The sequence below is a fragment of the Vicugna pacos genome, chromosome 10 (genome assembly GCF_048564905.1).
Source record: "Vicugna pacos chromosome 10, VicPac4, whole genome shotgun sequence".
Lineage (NCBI taxonomy): Eukaryota > Metazoa > Chordata > Mammalia > Artiodactyla > Camelidae > Vicugna > Vicugna pacos.
Genome location: NC_132996.1, coordinates 36,861,867 through 36,881,020, shown reverse-complemented (window position 1 = coordinate 36,881,020; position 19,154 = coordinate 36,861,867). Strand labels below are relative to the sequence as shown.

Here is a 19,154-nt window from a genome sequence, read left to right as displayed (position 1 = left end):
TAGAGAATTTTTGCAAAAATAACAAAAGGGAAATTTTAATCCCAAACCATCATTTCTTCTTATTCTGCCCAGCCCCACTCCAGCATAATCTTTAGGCTGCCTCAGTTATTCCTCTGAGCTGTGTATGTAGATACAGCAGTACAATTTTTATCTTAGGCCATGCAAAATGAAATTAGAAGACATTTGATTTATTTTCTGTCTGGAAGATCTGTCTAGTGATGTTAATGCAGTGTTAAAATCTGTGACAATAGAAGACATATGATTTAAAAAACAAAGCCTATAATCCAGAATTTTGCTTCTAAGAAGCCTAGAGGAGTTAATTTTACTTTCTGAGATTCCTAACTTTCTAGAGAGGAACAGTTCCTTTATAGGTAGGGAACTTGGATTTTAGACCTAATTCTACTATTAGCTGCTGTTGGCTTTAAGGAAGTTATTTAGCCCTGTTTTAAGGAAATTCTTTGGAGAATTATGAAATTTAAGGGGGAGGACTTATGTGAAACTTAGTAGGATTAAATCTCCCTTGTGACTTCTTGAAGGGAGAATGGTAAGAGAAACTGGCAACCTTGTTGAAAGAAAGCCCTCTGACTAAATACAGGAAAGTGGAGATGTTGGTCTCCACTCTGAAAATAATCTTGAGTCTGCCATTTGAGTGTGGAATGAGGCCATACGTACCATTTGACCTACAAATGGAGTTGCATCCAGCACCTGTAACTCACAAACACAGATCAGTGAAAGAGGGAGTCCTTCCACCTGCCTTCAGACTCAGTAGGAGCATGAGTGGGAAATTTCATAATCTGTTGTTTCCTCAGGCAGATTTTGCCCTGTGACTTTCACTGTGTGAACCTCTGTTTTTGTTGAATGATTTTATTGTTTATATGTGTGTGTGTGTAATTTCTGTACCTGTTCCTTAAATATAAACCAATTACTGGCACTCAACTGAGAAAAAAATTAAAATTTTAGTAATTTTTTCAATATGTAATTTTAGTCTTACACACTGACTTTAGAACTTAAAATCCTCCCCACAGCAGTAAGATTCAGCTCCACTCTCTGTACAGAGTTCATTGTGATACCTTTTCATGTTTTGTCTTGTGCTTTATACTTGGTCATTCTGTTTGTGTTAAACAATAAAACTCCTAGTAATGTCCTTTCATAAAACCTATCACTTTGATAAAAAGATAACATTAATTCACTTGGAATTTATTAGGCATAAATTTATATGTGCAACTTTGAAGAACTGGTATAGTTAAAAATAAGAGGCAGTAAAGTAGGTGACAGGATTCAGTTTCTCACCCCAGTTTTTTCAGTGCTTAACCATTTTGAGTTTTTGGGCATGTCCCTTTTCTCTAGGCCTTGATTTCTTAGACATACAAATTTTTGATTCTTGGTATATTGTTCTCAAATAATTTATAAATTAAAAAGTATTCAAAATGGCATAATTACATGCTAGAGTAAAAATAAGTTCCAAGACAAAGTGCCTGTTATGAGAAGTGAGGAAGAATTGAGCTATAAGATCCTGATACCTGTTCAACAAGTTCTGTATTTAAGAATATACAGTAATTTAGACTGCTAATGACTATTTCAGTGCACATCCAAACTGTTGAGCTTTCTTAGTGCTAAGTCTAGCTTTTATGCATTTTGGGGCCTCATTTCATGCTGATAGGTTGTCACTCCTTGATAAGTGGGCTTGGAAACCAGGTAACTGCATTTGTGAAAATTCCATATTAAAAATGGAGATAGGAAAAAAAATGAAGATAGAACTTATGGTTACCAGGGGAGTAAGGGGGTGTGGAGGGATAAAGTGGGATTTCAGGATTTGCAGATAATATTATGTACAAAATAGATTAACAATGAGGCCATACTGTATAGCACAGAGAACTATATTCAATACCTTGTAATAACCTATAATGAAAAAATATGAAAAGGAATATATATTACTGAACCACTATGCTGTACACTAGAAATTAATACAACATAGTAAACTGACTATACTTTAAAAAAAGACAGAAATGGAACAGTTGTACACACAGTTTGGGTTGATCTCAAGGGAATTATGCTGAGTGAAAAAAAAGCCAATCTCAAAAGGTTACGTTGTATAATTTATGTTACATCCTTGAGATGACAAAGTTATGGAGATGAAGAACAGGTTAGTAGTTGCCAAGGGTTAGGGAGGGAAGTGACCATTACTATAAAAGGATAGGAGAGAGCTTTGTAATGGAATTGTTCTGTATCTTGACTAGGATGATTACATGAAATAAACATAGTAAAATTGCCTATAACTAAATGCACAGTGCACATAAAACTGCTGAAATCTGAATGAGAACCAGTGAATTGTATCAATGTTAATTTCCTGGATTTGATATTGTACTGTAATTATGCAAGATTTTACCATTGGGAGAAACTAGGTAAAGAGTATATAGAAGATCTCTGTATTTATGTCACTTTACAATTATCTGAAGACAAATAGCTTTAATAAAATGAATGTACAGGATTTGAAGAGCATGTGGCCTATGAGATCTATTTTGGGTTCTCAAAGAATTTCTTTTTTGCTTGATGTTTCCAAAAAGAAGAAACCTTAAAATAGCTGGATTCTAAATAGATGAGGCATTACTTGTGTTCTATCTCCCTAATTGGGGTGAGCCTGTTAAGGTCAGGTTCTGTCAAAACTTTTTGTATTGACGGTATTTTGCTTAAGGCTTCAAATAAAATTTTTATTAATAATTGGCCAGAAAACCCTTTTTGGGGGGGTAGGGGAGATAGGGATATGTAACTTAAGTGGACAAAACCACAGCTACTGTGGCGGATTGTAGCAGTAACAGGGCTTTGGGGATAGGTAAAATCCTTTAAAACTGACTGTCAGTCTCCCTTTACGCATAAAAATATTTTAATCTAGCTGCTTGTAAAGGATCATGAAAGGGACCGTGACTAATTGAAGACCAGAAGTCATACCAGTGCGACTTTGATGTTCAAGCAACTCCAGACTAACTGCAGAGGCAGAGATCAGACTACGGCCTTAAGAACTGAAATGGATCGTCAGATAATCTAGTGTCTCTTATCAGAACTTAAGTTACTTTCTCAAATAGCATTGAGCTTATTTGTGGATGAGCAGAAAAGGGCTTCCAGGTCTCAGTCTAGCGTTCTTTTCCACTGGGCCACACAGTCCCCTAAAATGTTTTCCCCTCCTCTTCTCCAAGCACTTCCTCTCCTTGGCTGTTTCAGTTCCTGGAAGAAAAAAACCTATTTCTAGTTAACTTTTAAATGACTACAGGGCTTAATTCAGGCTTGCAGGGAAAACGTAATAAATATATGTTTCCAGTCCCCTTTGCGGCTTAAACCAGCAGCAGACCAAAGAGGAAGAAACTCAGCTCCTTTTTAATTAGAAAACTGTTGAAACGTACTTGCGGCGCGCAGGCGCAGGTCGGAGGAGGCATGTCCTGTCTGAGTTGCCGTAGGGGCTAGGTGGCTATGGTCTCGGCCGTCTCCCCACCCCCTTCCACGTCAGCCAAGGACTCTGCGAAGCCGCCGCTGTTGCTGCGGGTTGGAGCCGGAGTAGACGGGCCCGCCGTTGCCCCAGCTGCAGCCCCTCGGAGTCAGGTAGCGGGCCACAAGCCCCCAATCCCTGAGGCTTATGCTGGGCTGGGCTGAGTCGGAGGAATTGGCTCTAGCGGGAAGATTCGGAAGGGGAGCGACTAGGCCGCTAACGTCCGGGCCTGGCGAAGAGGAACGCGGGGCTGGGAAGCTCTGAGTCCGACGCCCCATCCCGGCCTGCATACTGGGCAGGGGTCTTCTCACTCCCAGGCCTCTGGGCCTCTCCATTCCGGGCCGGGGCTGGCTTGCTTGCTTGCTTGCTTGACGGGGAAAGGGCGTGGAGGTGCAGAGTACCGTCTGAGGGACGCACGTTCACAAGTTCGGGTCCCACAGATGAACTCGATAAAGCTCTTTAAGGTTTTCAGCAGCGTATTCGTGCACGGGGGTCTCATAACTTCACCGGTTCATTTTGTATATTATGTTTAAAATCACTTTTGTAACGTCATGGGGTGACACTGTCACTATATTGTCACTGTATTTAATTCTACAGTACACCATTCTAAACCCTGGGCAGGGTTGTGGGATGGGGGGTGATGTACCTTAGGCCAAGGCTGACAAGTGTGTGTGTGTGTGTATGTGTGTGTGTGTGTTTGTGTTTTAATTATATCAGGATCTATTTTTATGGGACACAATATAGATTGACCCTCCTCTTCTAATACTTAAAAATTCATAAGCCAAACTGAATGATTTTTAGACAGGAAATATCACAATAGCTACTGGTTGTGATTTTGGGTTTTCACTTGTAATGATATCCTTGCATTTATTTTTCTAGATTTTTTGGCATCTGTTATCTTTAAGTCTTGTGTCAAGGGTTGGCAATAACCGGAAACCATGACGGCTGCCGAGAACGTATGCTATACGTTAATTAATGTGCCAATGGATTCAGAACCACCGTCTGAAATTAGCTTAAAAAATGATCTAGGTAAACTTTGATAATATTTTGCGAATGAAATGAAAATAAAAAGCTCATTTGCTTTTCCAGTTTCTTTGTAATTAGAAATGCTTAACTTTTGTCTAAATTTTTTTTTCTTGAGTCTCTTCAGTAGAGCTTTGTCTTATTAAAAACGAAAATTTATTACCTTTAGATTGCAGTATTGGTTTTTGGAAATAAAATAACATCTCAGTTTAGCTTATAACATGATGGGGTGGAGCTAATGAAATGTAATGGTTTAGTTTTTAGATATTTCTCAAAATAACGTAATGGCTTGTTTAACTGTAGCTGACAATTCTAAGTAAGGAACAGGTATTTAAATGTTTTAGTTCCTCTGTGCAGTTAGCTTCGTATTACCTATACAACCAAAAGAACTTTGTTCGTTGGTTTCACCACATGTTGTACAAATGAAGTCTACACTGGAATGCGTGTAGATTTTCCAGAAAAATTTAAACTTTTTAAAGCATTTTTGCAAAGAAGAAAACAAAAACTTTATTTATGAATTTTTGAAGTGTATACTGTGTCTCCTTTCTGTGAGTAATTATGTCAAGAAAAATTTTTTAAGTAATGCACATTCCAAAATAATAATTCTTGTTTAATGGAACTACTAAAAATAAATTTAACCTAAACTGGTAATTACTGTTTAAAACAGAGCAGGAAGAAAATTATGCTTCAGATCCTGAGAGGATCTTTTAGAAGATAGTTTGCAGTTTAAAAGGAGACAGTATTTTACTTGAATATTCCCACCTCTCAATCAGCAGTAATGGAATACCTCCTGATTTTAGGTTACTTAATATTAGGTTTCTATTGGTGTTTATTTTGAGAGAAGGAAAAGGAAAACTTTTTTAATAGCATTTAAACTGATGTCCTTAGTTTACAAAAGCTGCATGTACTGTATTCCTTTTGTTTTTTTCATAGTTGTATAAGATAGTAGAATGGAATGCAAATTAATGAATAAACTTTCAATACACTATTTTTTTTCTTATAATTAAAAAGTTTTCATTTAAAAATCTCCAAAATACTTAAGTTTATTGCTGGGAAGGTAAAGAACAAAACCTGTCCTTAATTATAAAAATATCCTTTTCTTAACCTTCCCACCACCTACCAATAAATAAATAAGTAGTCTTGAATTTTATGTGTATTTTTTACTTTATCTCAAAAGGGTTGAGATTAGAAAAAGTTTAGAAGTAGTTTCCAATTTGAATGACAAATAACTTTTGTTCTCTTTACCTACAATTTTCTTTACCTTTAATCATTGGATATGAGCCCTGATGAGTATATATTCCCTGGAGTAGAAAGTACTTAGTATATTTTGGTGAACTGAATTGATATTTGAAATTTTTCATATTTTTGAAGTTCTGAAAATTTTTAAGATGTGGAAAGAAGCGTTCGTCACCTTAATTTGAATTGTTAGAATAAATGGAAATTGGAAGTAGAGGGGCCTGAAGTAAATGGTGTCAATATTTTACAGGTTTGCTAATAAACTTACTTTTGAAACTTTTTAACCTTTAGTTATAAGTGGCGTTTTATCCTGCTAAACTTTTAGGATTTGCTAATTTGTGACTAGTAGCCCAGAACTGGAACAAAATGAAGCCATCAGCATTTTAGTAATAAACTTTTATGCCTTTTGGACCTTGTGTCCTTTACATGATCAAATGGATGAGAAGGAAAAAACATTTTTTTTTTAATTTACAAAAGAAACTTTGGGACAAAGAGAGGAAAACCTGTTTAGGCTCAGTGAGTACAACTTTAGCCACTTAGAACTTTGCCTGGTCTGTCTTATTTCATGGTTTTGTAGTATTTTCATCTTTCCTGATGCTTTATTTTTGTCACCCTCACAGACTTAAAAACGGAAGTTTTGTCCAGATTGATACTTTATCCTTTTACATTTGTTCATTTCTTGAATTGATACGACACACAACAGTTTTTTTTTTTAGTATGTGGCAGAAGATATAATAATCTGAAGCATGGAGAGATATGTGAGAAGTTAGTCCATTTTAAACAAAAATATGTTCCCTTGTGGGATAAATTTGGCAATAACCCTCACTATGTTCGCACTCCAAATACCTGAGGATATTCTCTATTTTGCAACGTGTTAAAAATACCATATCAAGTTAGTAACAGATGTATAGCCTTTGGTGGATAGAAAGAACTTTTGATTTACTTAGTAAAATTCTTCTGAAGCTTACATCCTTCCTATAACTTCACCAACTAGTGATTCAGAGTCTCTGTCTCTTTGGTATATCAAAATATATACAAGGAACTATTTAATAGTCACATATGTTCAAATTGTTGAAAATTTACTTCTGTTTTTTTTCCTCTTGATTATTAAAGACTTTTATCATCCCTCTACATCCTTCACTCTCTTAGATGTTTATTTTTATGATCTAAACAATTGTAGTAGCAGTGTGTTTGTCTCGTATTTCTACCTTAAATTTTGGATCCAAAGGATATTTAATATATACCATAAATTCATCAGTATTCAGGGTGCTTGTCTTTATATTTCTGCCTTTGAATTTTGGATCCAAAAGATTTTTACCATAAATTCTTAAGTATGCAGTGATAATGATGTGAAATTATAGATTGCTTCACATAGCACATAGCAGATATTTTTAGGCTAAGTATCAGTAAACTAGCATTTTATATTAAATGTATATGTAATCTTTAACTCTAAATAATGGTCACTAATCCAGTATATTTTAATTTTCTTCCAGTTTTTTTAGGTAATTTTTTTTTCCTGTTTTATGTTTATTGAATGATTCTTTAAATTCTGTAGTGCGTCACAGTTTTCAAAAGTTTCACACAGAATTTCAATAATCGTAAAATAAACCTTTCTTTTCCCTACCCCTGTATTGCCCCTCCCCCTTTCCTCTCCCCAGTGGTGACCACTAGTTTGTTCTCTGTATTTATGAGTCTGCTTCTTTTTTGTTTTATTCACTAGTTTGTTGTATTTTTTAAATTCCACGTGTAAGTGATATAAAGTATTCATCTTTGTCTTATTTCACTAAGCATAATACCCTCTAAGTCCATCCATGTTGCTGCATATGGCAAAATTTTCATTCTTTTTTATGGCTGAGTAGTATTCCATGGCATATATTTATATGCTGCATCTTCTTTATCCATTCATCTGTTGATGGACACTTGGGTTTCTTCCATGTCTTAACAATTGTAAATAATGCTGCAATGAACATTGAAGTGCATGTATTGTTTTGAATTAGAGTTTCTGATTTTTTTGGATATGTACCCAGGAGTGAAATTGCTGTGTCATATGGTAGTTCTATTTTTAGTTTTTTTGAGAAACCTCCAACCTATTTTCTACAGTGGCTGTATCAGTTTACATTCCCACCTAGGTGATTTCTTAAGAAAGATTCTAAAGCTTTATAGCCTGTAGAAATGTGATAAGATTTTGTGATTAATCTAGTCTATTAATTCACAACCTTTTTGAATTTGAGGTTCTTCCTAATGTTGAAAACATGTCACTGATACCCACCCCAACATCCTTTGATAGTGATTGTAACTTCAGTTGAGAAAATACACACTGAGTAAGCTACTGTGAATTCAGAAGTACTTAAATTTTGAAAAAGAGTTACATTTGTGTTTGAGATATACATTTTTTGGTATACTTGTAGATTCATACCCTCTGTATTAACTCCATAGGTTAGGAACCAAAGATCTATTCAGTGCCTATGCATCATGTGTAAAGAATCATGAGGTTCAGAGGTAAATGACTTGTATAAAGTCATATAGCTTGTTTTTGGCAGAGCCAGGTGGAGAACTCTTGTCATTTGGGTTAGTACCTTTATTAACATTGCCACTGATAAAGTGAGAAAATATTTTATTTTGCTAATTGCTTTTAAATTTTTCTGAAGAGTATTTTTTTGAAATAATTTTGTGCTTTTTTTTTTGAATTTTTGAATCAGAAAAAGGAGATGTGAAGTCAAAGACTGAAGCTTTGAAGAAAGTAATCATTATGATTCTAAATGGTGAAAAGCTTCCTGGGCTTCTGATGACCATCATTCGCTTTGTGCTACCTCTCCAGGATCACACCATCAAAAAATTACTTCTGGTATTTTGGGAGATTGTTCCTAAAACAACTCCAGATGGGAGACTTTTACATGAAATGATCCTTGTATGTGATGCATATAGAAAGGTAAACCAAACCCTAACTATTTCTGAATATTGCTTTAATTTAAAATAATTGTAAACTTGATGGAATGGGCTTTGTTTTAACTTTTTTAAACTAAATCTTGGATTAGATGTTAGTTGTAGATATTTGGAACTAAAGTTGTGAAAAATTTTGTCATTACTCTTCACATATTTTCCATGCATTTTTATGTGTTATTAATAAAAACAATGACATATAGAATATAAGACATTGATGTGATAAGTAAAAACTACTTTAATCAATAGAAATCTGATGGAAACTGTATAATAATCTAAGTCTTTTTCCTCGAATCTACTTTCTGGTTTTTTTTAATTTGAAAATTTAGTATTTAAAAATTACATATTTTTTAAAATGCTGGAACTCAACATTTCATATTTAAATTTTTTATCAGGATCTTCAGCATCCTAATGAATTTATTCGAGGGTCTACTCTTCGTTTTCTTTGCAAATTGAAAGAGGCAGAATTGCTGGAACCTTTAATGCCAGCTATCCGCGCTTGTTTGGAGCACCGACACAGCTATGTTAGAAGAAATGCTGTTTTGGCCATCTATACTATCTATAGGTAAATAATGGTTTTTCTTTGTCTTAGCCCTGTGAGTATTGTTTAGTCTTTTAGACTAGGGATTCCGAAGTGATTCAGTGCAGATTATATGTAGCTTGCAAATATGGTTTATTTAGCCTGAACATTTTTTCCTTATTATCATTAAGTTGTTAACATTGAAAAGTCAAAAGATGTGGCAACACTGGGTCCTGGTTTCTGCATGACACAGTCTGCTGAAAGTGAATGGCAGGGGCCCCTTTAAACAGGTTGTACGCGTTCTAGTTTAGACCAGTGTCTGTCATTCTCAGTTGTGGTACTCCAGCCCGCTTAATTAATTTATTGACTTGCTTAACCCGTAGCTATGAGGTTTTGACCTTTTTTTAGATTTCTCTTTTTGTGGAATGTGGGTCTTCTCCTTTTACACTTAGAGGCCTTAAGGAGGGAACTTTTTTAATGGGAAGGGTTGCAATTCTCAACTGATTCCTGTTCTTAGAAAGCTGAAGATTTTGGACTTCAAAGGCAATTCAAAAGATGAATTAGATGAGGCTGGAATGTTTGGTTTTTACAATCACTGGTGTCAATCTATTTAGAAGTAGGATGTAATTTTTTGAACATTTTTGTACTCTAATAGTTCATTGTTAATTTTGTAGATCTCTTACTGTTATATTAGCTTTTGTTGTCTGTTAGGGGAAGTGATATTCTGGTTAATAATGTAGAGTTCTTTGAAAGTTACCATACAGATTACATAAATTTCAGAATTTAAACTATAGTACACACACAAAAATCATGACATTTATAAGACAATTGGAAATTTGAACAGTTTATCTGATGATAGTAAGGAATGGTTAAAAATTTTAAGATATGATAGTGGTACTAATAGTTTAAAAAAGAAAGAGTCTTAATTTTAGAGATGCCTATTGTTACAGAAGAAATGAGTGGTCTGAAATTTGCTTCAAAGTAACATGGGAGGAGAGTAAGTGGGCAGAGATAGGTGAAACAGAAATGACTATGAATTAATCATTAAAGCTAGGTGATGGTTTTTATTAATCTGCTGTTCATTATTCTGTATACTAAAAATACTTTAAATTTTCAAAATAAGTTAGTAAATAAGTAAATAAATACAGTGTATAATCAATAAAATTCAAGGGGCTATTTTTACCCGGATAATTCTTAATGAAGGATCTTTCAGTACCTTGAGGTTGTCATTTTGAGCATCAATATTATATTCCTAAAGTATATGAAAGAATTATTAGAGTTATTCCGTTGATAGCGTGTTGAGTAAGTCAACTTTTCCTATATTAAACGAGAAAACATAATTTGATAACTTAATAGATGATGAAGATGTAAGCTGATTCATACTGACAATTTTTTTAATTGATTTAAAGTTTCAAAAAGCAAATTAATTGATAGTGTTATAAAGTTTGATAAAGGCTAATTTTGGTAGTGTCCAGAGAGTTACTAAAACAACAAAGTCGATTTTTATTAAAATATGGATATTACCTGTTTTATTTCAAGAAATTTTGAACATCTTATACCTGATGCTCCTGAACTGATACACGATTTTTTGGTGAATGAAAAGGATGCAAGTTGCAAAAGGAATGCATTTATGATGCTAATCCATGCAGATCAGGTAAAGTATTTTTTAAAAAATACTTTTATGACTGTATTTAAATGAGAATTAAAAGTATGACAGAAGCCTAATCAAGTTTTTAGCAATTTTGTTTATAGCACATGTGATTAGTATATTTTGATTTTTTTAGGTTTTTTGAACTTAATTTGTATAAAAATATCATTTAAAAAAATTCTTTCTGTGGAATATTGCTTGTGTGTGTGTATGGGTGTATATATATATATTCTTTTTTTTTTAAGTAAAACATCAGAGAGGCATTTCATAACAGCCACTTTACAGTTCTTCCAGATTGAAATGATTGCAGCCATATTCTGTGGCACTCTACTTTGAGGCTTTATTTTTCCTTCTCCTGGTATAGATAGAAAATTATTTAATAGAGAAGAATAGTAGCTTTTTATAGGGTCTGTTCTGAGCCATAGCTTTGAAAGAAGGGTGGCCTTCAATGTAGACATACATTTTTATTAGGCTCTTCAAATTTCATAAGCTAATGCCAGCTCTACATTCAACCCTGCTGGTGATTAAAGTTTATGGATCTGCTGGTGGTTAGCAGTGACTTTGCACACCTTGGTGATATCTAATCTTGAAATTTTTGCCATCCAGTATTTATTATCAAAATATGGGAAATAATATACATGAAGACTGAAAAATACAGAATTTATCCATTCCTCTGAAATCTAGATGCTGTCATTTTATCATTGTAAATAAGGTTATAAGAAAGCTGCTTATCTGAGCCACAATGTTTTGTCCTCTTGTAGAACTGGTTTTATTGACCTATGATTTTGGTATTATGCTTTTTACCTGCATGAAGGGACATAATCAGAAATAGTTCAAAAAAATTTGTTGACACTTTTACTGTAGAGATGTTGTTGAGGCTATAGTTCTCTGTATCACAGAGTTCAATTTATGAAATTCAATGAGATTTTTCTTCTGCATCTCAGAAATAGTAACTAGTCATAAGCAGTTGGTTTGTTTTGATTGTATGGATTCCCTGAATCATGTAATACATAATGTTTTTCTCCTTGGCTTAGCTGCTAAAAAATTCAGACCTTAGATTTGTGGCCCATTTCTAGAAAATATATTTGACTTTGTGTCTTACATTTATGTATTAACCTTCATTTTTTTCCTTCAATTAATTTTTCTTTGCTCTAATTTCCTCATTTGTTTTATACTTAGTTGTGTATGTTTTCTAAAGTCACATTTAGTCCTTTTATTGAATGAAGTAGAATTTGATAAATATATTCTTGTTTTTTCAGGATCGGGCTTTGGATTACCTAAGTACTTGTATTGATCAAGTTCAAACATTTGGAGACATTCTTCAGTTGGTTATTGTTGAACTAATTTATAAGGTAAGACTGATCTACAATGGGTAAAATTAAAAGTTTGAGGCAAGGTTAGATAGTCTCTGGGATACTGCTTAATTGCTAGGATAATATGGAGTTTTTTTCTTTTTAAAATAAGTTTTTAATTAAAAAAATTAGTCCATTGCTGTCTACTGGGAGAGTGTCTAGGTAAAATGTATTCATGAACGTCAAGGAAAGAACATACAACCATTAGTGTAACCACAGCATTTTGCAAGAACACATGAAGCAGATTTGAATATTTATTAGGGTATTAGGGGAATTATAGTGGGTACAGAGGTAAAGGGAATAAAGAAATAACTAAATAAACAAGAAAGGGGCCTTGCACAGGATCATATGCAATAATGTGCCATGAATTAAGGACAGGATTAACAAACCTTCCCTATTCGAGATCTCCTTGCCCCCAACAAGGCAGTAATTCATGCATATGGTATGGGGAGCATGTTCCAGATGGCTGTTTGTGTTCTATCTTAGGAACCTATTTATTTTTATATACTAACATTGTGACTAGTAACTTTATTGACTTATTTTATTTTTTCTAATAGTGTTCAATATTACTTGCTAGGCTAGGGATTTCTAGGAATGCATCCTGATCATCTGCAAATAATGGTAATAATCTTGTTGATTCCTTTCTCGTATGTGTTCCTCATTATTTCTTTCTCTTCTCTAATTGAAATGGCTGGTACCTCTGGAGCAGTGTTAAATGATCAGTGATCATGCTTCCTTTTTTTCCTGACTTTTTAAAAAAATTTCTTTAGCTTTTTTTAATTCAGTGAAAGATTCTTTAAATTTTATAGTGCTTTACAATTTTCAAAAATTTCATACACATGACTTCATATAATCCCACAATAATCCTTCTTTGTCCCTACCCCTGTATTACCCATCTCCCCTTTCCTCTCCCCACTGGTGGCCACTAGTTTGTTCTCTATATTTGTGAGTATGCTTCTTTTTTGTTTTATTCACTAGTTTGTTGTATTTTTTAGGTTCCACGTATAGGTAATATCATACAGTATTTGTATTTGTCTTTCTCTTTCTGACTTATTTCACTTAGCATAATGCCCTCTGAGTTCATCCATGTTGCTGCAAATGGCAAAATGTTATTCTTTTTTATAGCTGAGTAGTATTGCATTGTGTATATATACCACATCTTCTTTATCCAGTCATCTGTTGATGGATATTTGGATTGCTTTCATATCTTGGCAGTTATAAATAACGCTGCTTTGAACATTGAGGCTCATGTATCTTTTTGAATTAGTGTTTTTGGTTGGTTTTTTTTTTTTAATGTATACAAGGAGTAGAATTGCTGGATTATATGGTAGTTCTATTTTTAGTTTTTTGAGAAACTTCCAACCTGTTTTCTACAGTGGCTACATTGTACCCATCCCCACCAACAGTGTAGGAAGGTTCCCTTTTCACCACATCCTCGCCAATATTTGTTACTTGTTTTCTTTTTGATGATAGCCATTGTGACTGGTGTCATTGTGGTTTTGATTTCCATTTCACTAATGATTAGCAATGTTGAGCATCTTTTCATGTGCTTGTTTCCTCTTTGGAAAAATGTCTGTTCAGTTTTTCTGCCTGTTTTTTAATCAGATTGTTTGGTTTTTTGATGTTGAGTTGTATGATCTGTTTATATGTGTTAGCTATTAACCCCTTATTGGTTATATCATTTGCAAATATTTTCTCCCATTAAGTAGGTTGTCTTTTTATTTTGTTGATCATTTCCTTTGCTGTGCAAAAGCTTTTAAATTGAATTAGGTACCACTTGTTTATTTTTGTTTTTGTTTCCTTTGCTTTAGGAGACAGATCTAAAAAAAGATTACTGTGATTTATGTCAGAGAGTGTTTTGCGTATGTTTTCCTCTAGGAGTTTTAGGGTTACCGGTCTTAAACTTAGGTCCTTAGTCCATTTTGAGTTCATTTTTGTATATGGTGTTAAAGAATGTTCTAATTTCTTTCTTTTACATACTACTGTCCAGCTTTCCCAGCACCACTTATTGAAGGCACTGTCTTTTCTCCATTGTGTATTCTTGCCTCCTTTGTTATAGATTAATTGACCATAAGTATGTAGGCTTACTTCTGGACTCTCTATTCTGTTTCATTGATCTCTGTGTCTGTTTTTGTACCAAGACCATACTGTTTTGATTACTATAGCTTTGTAGTACAGTCTAGGATAATATGTTTTAGTAGTAGGTATATTTTATAACATGGCCTATTAAAGTCTTTTTATCCCTCTTTGGTTTATCATTTTTTCAAGTACTTGCTTCCATTCTTTCTAAAATGCCATAAAGAATTCTATAAAAACTCATGCAAACTTGATGTAATACAGCTGCAAAGAAATTGTGTACTGTTCAGTCACTGAATAGATTATGAATTACATTTTAGAATAAAAGCCAAGATTTTTTCTTGAATATGTATCAGACTGCTTTGGAAGTCTGAAAACAAACCAAAAAAGCCTTAAGTTTATTTTTTTGTTTCTTGCTTGTAAAAGAGAATACGAAGACTTTATGTTAATATGACATTGTAGGCCATTGACTCACAGGAATTCTAAAACTGAATAAGAGATTTGGGTTTTAAAATGAAGTACTCCATTGGCAACATTTTAATTTGATTTATTTTTTGAAAGAATTGACTGCATATTAATGTTCTGGGAAAATAAAAGATGTAATTAATAACATCCAGTTTTGCTGTTGATACCATTGGAGGCCAACAAAAATATATGTCAGGGATGACTTTATTAAATAGGATGGTATGGGCAGAATACCTATAGAAGACACTGCTAACTCATTACAGCCATCTTTGCTTCTGCAGGAAAAAGGCCCTTTCAACACAGGGTACCAGTCATTTGGAACTGGCATTTAAGATAATACCAGAACCTAAAAGATATATAAGTATAATTCATATATATGGTTTAGGTATACCACTGAGATTCTCAGAAATAGAGATTCTCTGCTATCCAGTGACTTCTTTGTCTGGTAGGGTCCAGTTATAGTAAGAAGGAATAGGTTTTGAGTTATGCTGGAGTAATAGAGATTTGACTATATATATTTTAGGAAAATGTAATATAAATACTAACTTCAAAAGAGAAAAAATAAGGACTGTTTGCTTCATAGGTAAAAGTATTAAGATGCGTTTAGAACAGGATAACAAAATTTGGTTGTCTTCTCAAATTGAATATGGTCCCAAATAATAAGTAGTAGTACTTATAAAAGAGGTCATCTTTCTTCTTTTTTTTTTTTTAACTTTTTTTATTGATTTATAATCATTTTACAATGTTGTGTCAAATTCCAGTGTTCAGCACAATTTTTCAGTCATTCATGGACATATACACACTCATTGTCACATTTTTTTCTCTGTGAGTTATCATAACATTTTGTGTATATTTCCCTGTGCTATACAGTGTAATCTTGTTTATCTATTCTACAATTTTGAAATCCCAGTCTATCCCTTCCCACCCTCCACCCCCCTGGCAACCACAAGTCTGTATTCTCTGTCTGTGAGTCTATTTCTGTCCTGTATTTATGCTTTGTTTTTGTTTGTTTGTTTGTTTTTGTTTTTGTTTTTTAGATTCCACATATGAGCGATCTCATATGGTATTTTTCTTTCTCTTTCTGGCTTACTTCACTTAGAATGACATTCTCCAGGAGCATCCATGTTGCTGCAAATGGCATTATGTTGTCGGTTTTTATGGCTGAGTAGTATTCCATTGTGTAAATATACCACATCTTCTTTATCCAGTCACCTGTTGATGGACATTTAGGCTGTTTCCATGTTTTGGCTATTGTAAATAGTGCTGCTATGAACATTGGGGTGCAGGTGTCATCCTGAAGTAGGGTTCCTTCTGGATACAAGCCCAGGAGTGGGATTCCTGGGTCATAGGGTAAGTCTATTCCTAGTCTTTTGAGGAATCTCCACACTGTTTTCCATAGTGGCTGCACCAAACTGCATTCCCACCAGCAGTGTAGGAGGGTTCCCCTTTCTCCACAGCCTCTCCAGCATTTGTCATTTGTGGATTTTTGAATGACGGCCATTCTGACTGGTGTGAGGTGATACCTCATTGTAGTTTTGATTTGCATTTCTCTGATAATTAGTGATATTGAGCATTTTTTCATGTGCTTTTTGATCATTTGTATGTCTTCCTTGGAGAATTGCTTGTTTAGGTCTTCTGCCCATTTTTGGATTGGGTTGTTTATTTTTTCCTTATTGAGTCGTATGAGCTGCTTATATATTTTGGAGATCAAGCCTTTGTCGGTTTCACTTGCAAAAATTTTCTCCCATTCCGTAGGTTTTCTTCTTGTTTTATTTCTGGTTTCCTTTGCTCTGCAGAAGCTTGTAAGTTTCATTAGGTCCCATTTGTTTATTCTTGCTTTTATTTCTTCTAGGAGAAAATTTTTGAAATGTATGTCAGATAATGTTTTGCCTATGTTTTCCTCTAGGAGGTTTATTATATCTTGTCTTATGTTTAAGTCTTTAATCCATTTTGAGTTGATTTTTGTATATGGTGTAAGGGTGTGTTCTAGCTTCATTGTTTTACATGCTGCTGTCCAGTTTTCCCAACACCATTTGCTGAAGAGACTGTCTTTATTCCATTGTATATTCTTGCCTCCTTTGTCGAAGATTAGTTGACCAAAGGTTTGTGGGTTCATTTCTGGGTTCTCTATTCTGTTCCATTGGTCCATATGTCTGTTTTGGTACCAATACCATGCTGTCTTGATGACTGTAGCTCTATAGTATTGTCTGAAGTCTGGGAGAGTTATTCCTCCAGTCTCTTTCTTTCTCTTCAGTAATGCTTTAGCAATTCTAGGTCTTTGATGGTTCCATATAAATTTTATCATGATTTGTTCTAGTTCTGTGAAATATGTCCTGGGTAATTGGATAGGGATTGCATTAAATCTGTAGATTGCCTTGGGCAGCGTGACCATTTTAACAATATTGATTCTTCCAATCCAAGAGCATGGAATATCTTTCCATTTTTTAAAGTCTTCTTTAATTTCCTTCATCAATGGTTTATAGTTTTCTGTGTATAATTCTTTCACCTCCTTGGTTAGATTTATTCCCAGATATTTTATTACTTTGTGTGCTATTTTAAAGGGGATTGTTTCTTTACTTTCTTTTTCTGTTGATTTATCGTTAGTGTAAAGAAATGCAACTGATTTTTGAACATTAATTTTGTAACCTGCTACCTTGCTGAATTCTTCGATCAGCTCTGGAAGCTTTTTTGTGGACCTTTTAGGGTTTTCTATATATAGTAACATGTCGTCAGCATATAATGACACTTTTACCTCTTCTTTTCCAATTTGGATCCCTTTTATTTCTTTCTCTTGCCTGACTGCTGTGGCTAGGACTTCCAGGACTATGTTGAATAGGAGTGGTGATAGTGGGCATCCTTGTCTTGTCCCAGATTTTAGTGGGAAGCTTTTGAGTTTTTCACCGTTGAGTACTATGCTGGCTGTAGGCTTGTCATATATAGCTTTTATTATGTTGAGGTATGTTCCCTCTATACCCACTTTGGCGAGAGTTTTTATCATAAATGGATGTTGAATTTTATCAAATGCTTTTTCTGCATCGATTGAGATGATCATGTGGTTTTTGTCCTTTCTCTTGTTGATGTGATGTATTACATTGATTGATTTGCGTATGTTGAACCAGCCTTGTGTCCCTGGGATGAACCCCACTTGGTCATGATGTATAATCTTTTTTATGTGTTGTTGGATTCTATTTGCTAAAATTTTGGTGAGGATTTTGGCGTCTATGTTCATCAGTGATATTGGCCTATAATTCTCTTTTTTTGTAGTGTCTTTGCCTGGTTTTGGTATCAGGGTGATGGTGGCTTCATAGAATGAGTTTGGGAGTATTCCCTCCTTTTCAATCGTCTGGAAGAGTTTGAGAAGGACTGGTATGAGTTCTTCTTTGTATGTTTGGTAGAATTCCCCGGTGAAGCCATCCAGTCCTGTAGGGAGGCTTTTAATTGCTATTGCTATTTCCTTTCTAGTGATCGGATTGTTCAAGTGTTCAGTTTCTTCTTGATTCAGTTTTGGTGGACAGTATGTTTCCAGAAACTTGTCCATCTCCTCTAGGTTATCCAGTTTGGTTCCATATAGTTTTTCATTATATTCTCGTATGGTATTCTGTATTTCTATTTTGTTTGTTGTAATTTCTCCATTTTCCTTTCTTATTTTGCTAATTTGTGCTCTCTCTTTTTTCTTCTTTGTGAGTTTGGCTAGAGGTTTGTCGATTTTATTTACTTTTTCAAAAAACCAGCTTTTGGTTTGGTTGATTTTTTCTATGGTCTTGTTAATCTCTATTGTATTTAATTCCTCTCTGATCTTTATTATTTCCTTCCTTCTGCTGCTTTTTGGGGCTTTTTGTTCTTTTTCTAATTCATTCAGGTGGTGGGTTAACTTGTTTATTTGAGATTGTTCTTCTTTTTTGAGGAAGGCCTGTATCGCTATGAACTTCCCTCTTAGCACTGCCTTTGCTGTGTCCCATAGGTTTTGAGTGGTTGTGCTTTCATTATCATTTGTCTCAAGGTATTTTTTAATTTCAGCTTTGATTTCCTCATTGACCCATTGTTTTTTCAATAACATATTGTTTAATCTCCATGCTTTCCTTTTTTTCTCCTTTGTTTCTCTGTTGTTGATTTCCAGTTTCATGGCATTGTGGTCCGTAAAGATGCTTGAGATAATTTCTATCTTCTTAAAATTGTTGAGGTTTCTTTTGTGCCCAAGTACATGATCGATCCTGGAAAATGTTCCATGTGCACTTGAAAAGAATGTATATCCTATTTTTGGGGGGTGTAATGCTCTGAAAATATCCACCAAATCTAGTTTTTCTATTGTAGTATTTAATTTCTCTGTTGCCTTGTTTATTTTCTGTCTGGAAGATCTGTCTAGTGATGTTAATGCAGTGTTAAAATCTCCAACTATGATTGTATTCCCATCAATAT

At 34.2% G+C, this 19,154-nt stretch overlaps 1 protein-coding gene and 1 long non-coding RNA gene across 3 annotated transcripts in view; one reads left to right on the top strand and one right to left on the bottom strand.

The window, feature by feature from the left end:
• Window positions 1-2,083: 2,083 nt before the first annotated feature.
• On the bottom strand, window positions 2,084-3,507 carry LOC140698728 (uncharacterized). The gene is made up of 2 exons (XR_012076594.1): window positions 3,396-3,507; window positions 2,084-3,219 (listed from the first exon to the last, which is right to left on the bottom strand). It is a non-coding gene; the product is annotated as an uncharacterized lncRNA (long non-coding RNA).
• Window positions 3,457-19,154, top strand: part of COPB1 (COPI coat complex subunit beta 1) — a 45,330-nt gene continuing 29,632 nt past the window's right edge. For both annotated transcript variants that reach the window (XM_072969557.1, XM_031681170.2), the window contains exons 1-6: window positions 3,457-3,591; window positions 4,358-4,507; window positions 8,437-8,666; window positions 9,073-9,242; window positions 10,737-10,851; window positions 12,105-12,197. In XM_072969557.1, coding sequence (XP_072825658.1) covers window positions 4,417-4,507; window positions 8,437-8,666; window positions 9,073-9,242; window positions 10,737-10,851; window positions 12,105-12,197 — 699 coding nt within the window. In that variant the 5' untranslated portion in view covers window positions 3,457-3,591; window positions 4,358-4,416. The remainder of the gene's footprint in view (window positions 3,592-4,357; window positions 4,508-8,436; window positions 8,667-9,072; window positions 9,243-10,736; window positions 10,852-12,104; window positions 12,198-19,154) is intronic.